The sequence below is a fragment of the Echinops telfairi genome, unplaced genomic scaffold, assembly GCF_000313985.2.
Source record: "Echinops telfairi isolate 266 unplaced genomic scaffold, ASM31398v2 ScPeMD7_60;HRSCAF=208, whole genome shotgun sequence".
NCBI classification, from domain to species: domain Eukaryota; kingdom Metazoa; phylum Chordata; class Mammalia; order Afrosoricida; family Tenrecidae; genus Echinops; species Echinops telfairi.
This window is the reverse complement of record NW_022103958.1, coordinates 4836380-4843227: the sequence shown is the minus strand read 5'-3', so window position 1 is coordinate 4843227 and position 6848 is coordinate 4836380. Positions and strand designations below refer to the sequence as shown.

The following is a 6848-nucleotide window of genomic DNA, read 5'->3' as shown; positions in this document are numbered from 1 at the left end:
CCCCCCCCCCCATACACACACTCCTCACCTCTGTTTCCCCATCCCACCTACGTCCCCACAGGGCGCAAAGATCATCCAGTCCTTCCTGTGGTATCTCAACCCCCGGCAAGTCTTCGACCTGAGCCAGGGAGGACCGAGAGAGGCGTGAGTCCCTGCCACGGCTCAGGATGGTGGGGGGCTGGCCCAGTTCTCAGCCCCAGCGCACACCCCCTGACCCCACACCTGCCCCCCTCCCCAGGCTGGAGATGTACCGCAAAGTGCACAACCTGCGCATCCTGGCCTGTGGGGGCGACGGCACGGTGAGCCTTCCCCCAGCACAGGGTCGGGGCGCGGCCTGGGCCTCCCGTGGGCCTGATGCAGGGCTCCTTCCCTCTCTGCTCTCTTCAGGTTGGCTGGATCCTGTCTACCCTGGACCAGCTGCGCTTGAAACCACCGCCCCCTGTGGCCATCCTGCCTCTGGGCACAGGCAATGACTTGGCCCGTACCCTCAACTGGGGTGGGGTAAGATGGCCCCTGAGGAGGGCAGACGTACTGGGACAGCTGGGGGCTGACCAGCGGCTCAGGCGGCCTCCTTCCCCCAGGGCTACACAGACGAGCCAGTCTCCAAGATCCTCTCACACGTGGAGGAGGGCAACGTGGTGCAGCTGGACCGCTGGGACCTCCATGCGGAGCCCAACCCCGAGGCAGGACCTGAGGAGCGTGATGAGGGGGCCACCGACCGGGTGGGTCAGGGGACGCCCGCTCAGGACTCTGGGCCCCTCCAGCCCGCCCCCCCCCACTGGTGGGACCTTGGACATGGCAACCACCCTTCATGCAGAGGGAGGCCCACGCGCCCCTCGCCACTTCCCCAAGCTCCTGCAGCTGGTCAGGGCCGGTGCTGGGCAGAGGGTACTGCCAGGGGCAGGGTGGGGGGGTGCCTGTTAGTCCCCTCTATGGAGGCCTCGCTGACATACTGAGGGTAGAGCTGATGCAGGGGAAACCCCAGGTGGGGCCCCCATCCCTGTCCTGACCGGCGTCCCTGGGCCTTTCCCAGCTGCCCCTGGATGTCTTCAACAACTACTTCAGCCTGGGCTTCGACGCCCACGTCACCCTGGAGTTTCATGAGTCAAGAGGTGAGCCGCCTACCGGCAGCAGTGGAAGCCAGGAATGTCCCCGAGGAGACTCAGATTTGCCCCCACCAGTACAAAACGGTTGTCCCCAATCCTCTGCCCTCGCCCCAGCCTGGGAAAGCGAGTGACTGTCCCTCCCTCCTTAATTGTCTTCCCCCAGAGGCCAACCCGGAGAAGTTCAACAGCCGCTTTCGGAACAAGATGTTCTACGCCGGGGTGCGTCTGGGGTATGCCCTAGGTTTGCTGGGCCTGGGACCCCTGCCCAGGCCGTGGGGAGAGGCAGGCCAGTCACCACTTGGTGACACCTTTGCCCTCCACAGACAGCCTTCTCCGACTTCCTGATGGGCAGCTCCAAGGACCTGGCCAAGCACATCCGAGTGGTGGTGAGCAGGGCATGGCGGGGTGTGGACTGGGGGCGGCGTCTTGGGCAGCTGGAAGCTGGGGTGACCCTCGACCCGTCAACTTTCGCCTCCAGTGTGATGGCGTGGACCTGACCCCCAAGATTCAGGACCTGAAGCCCCAGTGTATCGTCTTCCTGAACATCCCCAGGTGAGGCGGGCAGGCCGGGTAGGGGCCAGTGGGGGGGCTCCAGCCGAGTCTGACCTCTGCAGCCCCCACTGTCCTCCAGGTACTGCGCGGGCACCATGCCCTGGGGCCACCCCGGGGAGCACCATGACTTTGAGCCCCAGAGGCACGACGACGGCTACCTCGAAGTCATAGGCTTCACCATGACGTCCCTGGTGAGTGTTGCCCACCCCCTGCCAGCCCACCAGTTCGACCCCCTCTGGCTGGAGAGCCCCCTGAGGGAGCAGGCAGGGACACTCTGCAGCCCAGGCTTCCTCTGCTGCAGGCCGCGCTACAGGTGGGGGGCCACGGCGAGCGGCTGACGCAGTGCCGGGAGGTGGTGCTCACCACCTTCAAGGCCATCCCAGTGCAGGTGGACGGCGAGCCCTGCAAGCTGGCCGCTTCCCGCATCCGCATCACCCTGCGCAACCAGGCCACCATGGTGCAGAAGGCTAAGCGACGGAGCGCTGCCCCCCTGCACAGCGAGTACGTCTCACCTCGGCCCTGGCCCTGGGCCCCTCGGGTGCTGAGCCTGCCCCTGCTCCCCCTGTACTTCGTACCTCCTGCCATGGCCCGGACCCTAGGAAGCTGGGAGCCCTCCCCTGCTAAGCCTGCCTGCCCATCGCCCCCCCCTTCCCCCTGGAGAGGCCCCTCCTGGCTGAGCCTGCACCTGTCCCGCCCCCAGCCAGCAGCCCGTGCCCGAGCAGCTCCGGGTGCAGGTGAGCAGAGTCAGCATGCATGACTACGAGGCCCTGCACTATGACAAGGAGCAGCTCAAGGAGGCTTGTAAGTGGGCAGCAGCCGGGGGTGGGGGGGCCGGTAACAGCCAGTTGGTGGGCATTGGGCTGCAGCTAGCTGCCTCTTCTCTCCTCCAGCTGTGCCCCTGGGCACTGTGGTGGTGCCCGGAGACAGCGACCTGGAGCTCTGCCGGGCCCACATCGAGAGGCTCCAGCAGGTATGAGGAAGAGGCCTGATTGATGTGGGGCGTGGTCTGGCTGGGCAGGGTGGGGGGGAAACTATCTGCATGGGGTGGGGCCTCTTGCCCTCCGGGCTCCCAGCCTAGTCCTCTCTAGGCCCCATCTGTGCTGTCCTCTCCATAGGAGCCGGAAGGTGCTGTAGCCAAGTCCCCATCAACGACGACAGCGGGGCCCAAACTGTCCCCCAAATGGTGCTTCCTGGACGGTGAGTCCTGCCCTGAGGGTTCAGCTCCTGGCAGCTCTGTCCTTCCTAGGGGAGCCTGGCCCTGGGCCCCTGCCCATCAGCCAGCTCACTGCGCTCTCTCCTCACAGCCACCACCGCCAGCCGTTTCTACAGGATCGACCGGGCCCAGGTGAGCCACCGCTGCCACCAGGGCTGGGGGTGCCCGGCCTGGGAGCGGGCTCAGTTAGCTGGGCTGGCCGGCCTCCCACCCACCTTGCAGTCACCCTTGTGTGTGGCCACGGAGAAGGTGTGCGCTGGCTGCCAGCAGGAAAGGGAGCCCGTGTGCCTGACTGGGTGGGCGAGAGGGCCTGGTGGAGGCACAGGTGGGATCCAGGAGATGGGAGAAAAGGCCCTTCCGGGCAGCCACTGCTTCCCTGGGTAGTGGTGGGAGAGGTAAGGCGAGTCTAGCAGAGCCGACCTTCTTGGCCTGGGTGCCTGGCAGCTGAAGCTTCTCCAGGTCGGCCCGCCGGCCTGCCTGCTGCCCCTGAATCCTGCCCTGATGCACCCACCCCCTCCCCACCCACAGGAACACCTCAACTACGTGACCGAGATCGCCCAGGACGAGATTTATATCCTGGACCCTGAGCTGCTGGGGGCGTCGGCCAGGCCGGACCTCCCCACACCCACCTCCCCTCTCCCCACTTCCCCCTGCTCCCCCATGCCCCGGTGAGTCCCACAGGCCCAGCTGGTGCCTACTGAACGCTCCGCGCCTGGCCCTCCCCTGACCACCAGACCCGCCTCCAGCAAGCTGCTGCCAGCCTGCCCACTGCTGACCAAAGGACACCCAAGTGAACCTGCCCGCCACCCACCCCATGGGCCTCCCCGGCCCTCTCCGTTGCGTTCCACGGCCTGGGCTTCACCCCTGACCTTTCACCCATACACCTAACACAAGCCCTGCCAGCTCCTCCAGCATCCCAGCCCTCCTCCTCCCCACCACCACCACACCTCCCTGCCTCCCTCTGCCTGGAGTCCCTGCGGCCTGTGAGGCGCATAAAGTTTCAGCCCAGCTTGAGTCTCAGTCCGAGCTTAGAACCTTCGCTCAGCGCAGTAGTGCTCAGTCCACGTCTGGCTGCCCCTAACCTCTCCCTGCTCCCATTCCCTCTGTCCAGCCTCACGGTCCTGAGACAGCCCACGTTGGCCCCCTTTCCTGGTCCTTCTAACAACACACACTCGCCGTCCACCAGAGCTCCCTGCCCCCACTCCCGTCACCCTGTGCCGAGCGCTCCCCTGCCCTGTGCTCCCAGATGACTTGTGTATGGCCGAGTATTTATTTGTCTTCGCGTGCGTCCTCTAGACTGTGAGCTCTGAGAGAGCAAGGGTGTGGTCCCTGCTGTACTCCTGGCTCCAGGCCAGGGCCGTGTGTGTAGTCCACACTCAATAAACTGTTGAAAAAACCAAGGGTGGCCGGGGCCGGGCAGTGGGGCCTGTCGACCTTGCTGACACTTCGCACCCATGTCCTCCTGCTCTGTCCGCAGGTCACTGCAAAGGGATGCCGCTCCCCCTAAAGGTGAGGCCTGTCCCTCTCCCCTCTCCCGGGAGCATTGGCCACAGGCTCTCTGTGGTGGGCGGGGCGGAACCAGACACAGGCACACAAGGCCCAGACGGCCAACTCCCACATGGTGCCACGGGTGTGCGCCCTCACGCCCTCAGTGTGACAGGCAGGTGTTCTGTGCAGGTGAAGAACTGATTGAGGCCGCAAAGATGAGCGACGCCTGTAAGGTACAGACTCCTGTGGGCTGCCGGCCTCAGGCTGCAGAAGGGCACAGCTGCTGGCGTCCCTGCGCCCGGTCAGGCCCTGTCGTCAGCTGACCTGCTTCCCCTACTCCTGGTTCCTGGGTAGACCCCCACCCCCCTTGTCCCTGGCCAGACTTCCTATTGAAATAGCCAGCCCTGTGCTTAGGAAGGAGCTGTCTTTCAGGAGCCACTAGTCCCAGGGCTCTGTTGTCAGTGCTGGGGTGAGGGCGGTTGTCCCACTGGTGTGCAGGGTGAGGGGAGGCCTGTGTGTGAGTGCACAGCTGCACAGCGACAGGCCCAGGGCTTGCGGAAGGACGGACGGACAGGACACAGCTCTGCTGGAGGGTGACAGGGCCGGGCACTGGAAGGAGGGGTGGCCCAGTGGAGCCCAGCCCCTGCCTCCTGCCACACAGCTCCAGGAGCTGCACCGTGCCGGCGGCGACCTCACGCACCGCGATGAGCGCAGCCGCACGCTCTTGCACCACGCCGTCAGCACAGGCAGCAAGGAGGTGGTCCGCTACCTGCTGGACCATGGTGAGCTCTGGGACTGGGCCAGGTCAGGTGGGGGGCAGCGGCTGGCCAGCTCTGACCCCCTCCCCTCTCCTGCAGCCCCTGCCGAACTCCTGGATGCTGTGGAGGAAAAGTGAGTTATCTGACCTGTAGAGGGAACCCCCCCTTCCCCCCCCCCCCCCCCCCCCCCCCCCCCCCGTTACCCTGGAAACCACCTCATCCTACCCCTGCCCCGCAGGTCCCTCTCAGCTGTTCCTGCCATCCTCTGGGCAGCGTCCCCATGTCCCAGCACCCTGAGCCCCTGAGCGCTCCTGCCCAGTGGCCCTCCAGAGATTAATGGGGAGGGCGGGGGGTGTGCACGCTCGGGGAAGCAGAGCAGATACTGGCCGAGCTTCCCAGCCCACTGGTGCTCCCCCAGTGGGGAGACTTGTCTGCACCAGGCTGCGGCCCTGGGCCAGCGTACCATCTGCCACTACATTGTGGAGGCTGGAGCCTCACTCATGAAGACAGACCAGCAGGTGAGCGGCCAGCAGGGCCCCAGCACCCAGCCCAACTCCCTGAACTCTGGCCTGTGGGGACAGGGAACAGATTCTGGGGAGCTGGAGTAGGCCCCCAGCCCCCGGGAGGGGTCTCTGCCTGTTCCTGGTGCCCAGCTAGGCTGACCGCTCCCTTTTGGCAGGGGGACACGCCCCGGCAGCGGGCTGAGAAGGCCCAGGACACAGAGCTGGCTGCCTACCTGGAGAACCGCCAGCACTACCAGATGGTCCAGCGGGAGGACCAGGAGACTGCCGTGTAGCCCTGGGGACACGCCCTCCCTGCTGTGTTCCACCTGGATACCACTGGGGTACCCAGACCCTGGGGAAGGCACCCTTTCAAAGCCACCTGGACCCTGGGTGGACTTGGAGGCCCTGAGGGTCTTGCCTGCCCCAAAGGGCCACAGGAAACAGGAACGGGCTGGGCCCGCCTCTCCCTCGGCAGAGGATGCCTTCCTAGAGCCAGGTGACCCAGGGACCAACACAGGGGCCCTGAGGTGGGGTCGTGGAGGGGGCCTTGAGGAAGTTGGGCTATGGGGAAGTTTCTTGAGCCGAACACTCAGAGGCGCAGGGGCCACAGCCCGCTCCCAACCAACCCCCCCAGCACCCAGGGCTTATCCCTGGAAACAGAGCCTGCTGCACTTGCCTGCCGCCCGCCACCACCCGCTTGGCACCTCCTCCAGCGACCCTCCTGCTGTACCCAGCCATTTCACCGGGCCTGGGGCCCGGGTGTGGTGGGGTGGGGCTCAAGGTGACTTGTTTACAGCTGGGTGTGACTCAGTAAAGTGGACGTTTTTTTTTCTTTTCTGCTCTCCTGTTTCTTTTTGGGGGTAGGGAGGTCTTGGGGGGAGCGTCGTGGGTGGTTCTCCGGTGGGGACGGACACCATCAGCACTGATCCTTTCTTGCCGGGCTTTCGGGCCTCCAGAGGGTGGGGGCCGGGCCTGCCCAGGAGCTGACCTCGGCTGGCGGCCTGGCTCTAGAGGTGGGGGAGGGGCGGCTTCCTCCTGCTTCCCGCTTCCCGCTGGGACTAAAACAATGGAAGTGAAAGAGGTGGGCCCTTGGCCCCGTGACCCCTCCGCCCGGCCTCCGTGGCCGGCACAGTTTAGGGGTGGGGGGGTGTCTCAGAGGCCCCAGGGTTGGGGTGGGGGGTGGGCCTTGCAGCCTCGGCGGCGGCGGCTGACTCTAGAACTCAGGCGG

General features: G+C 65.8%; 1 protein-coding gene across 9 annotated transcripts in view; it reads left to right on the top strand.

Annotated features, from left to right (window-relative positions):
• Positions 1-6450, top strand: part of DGKZ (diacylglycerol kinase zeta) — a 45184-nt gene extending 38734 nt beyond the window's left edge. For 8 of the 9 annotated variants that reach the window (XM_004708328.2, XM_045291098.1, XM_004708329.2 and 5 more), the window contains exons 11-31: positions 62-144; positions 239-299; positions 388-501; positions 582-722; positions 1034-1112; positions 1270-1325; positions 1430-1492; positions 1585-1658; positions 1738-1849; positions 1960-2159; positions 2359-2459; positions 2549-2628; positions 2774-2855; positions 2963-3003; positions 3400-3539; positions 4349-4380; positions 4549-4592; positions 5021-5141; positions 5217-5250; positions 5536-5635; positions 5797-6450. In XM_004708328.2, the coding sequence (XP_004708385.1) occupies positions 62-144; positions 239-299; positions 388-501; positions 582-722; positions 1034-1112; positions 1270-1325; positions 1430-1492; positions 1585-1658; positions 1738-1849; positions 1960-2159; positions 2359-2459; positions 2549-2628; positions 2774-2855; positions 2963-3003; positions 3400-3539; positions 4349-4380; positions 4549-4592; positions 5021-5141; positions 5217-5250; positions 5536-5635; positions 5797-5913 (1875 nt within the window). In that variant the 3' untranslated portion in view covers positions 5914-6450. Of the gene's footprint in view, positions 1-61; positions 145-238; positions 300-387; positions 502-581; positions 723-1033; positions 1113-1269; positions 1326-1429; positions 1493-1584; positions 1659-1737; positions 1850-1959; positions 2160-2358; positions 2460-2548; positions 2629-2773; positions 2856-2962; positions 3033-3066; positions 3373-3399; positions 3540-4348; positions 4381-4548; positions 4593-5020; positions 5142-5216; positions 5251-5535; positions 5636-5796 lie in introns of those variants that run through there. The other variant, XM_045291097.1, reaches the window with a different exon arrangement.
• The last annotated feature ends 398 nt before the right edge of the window (positions 6451-6848 follow it).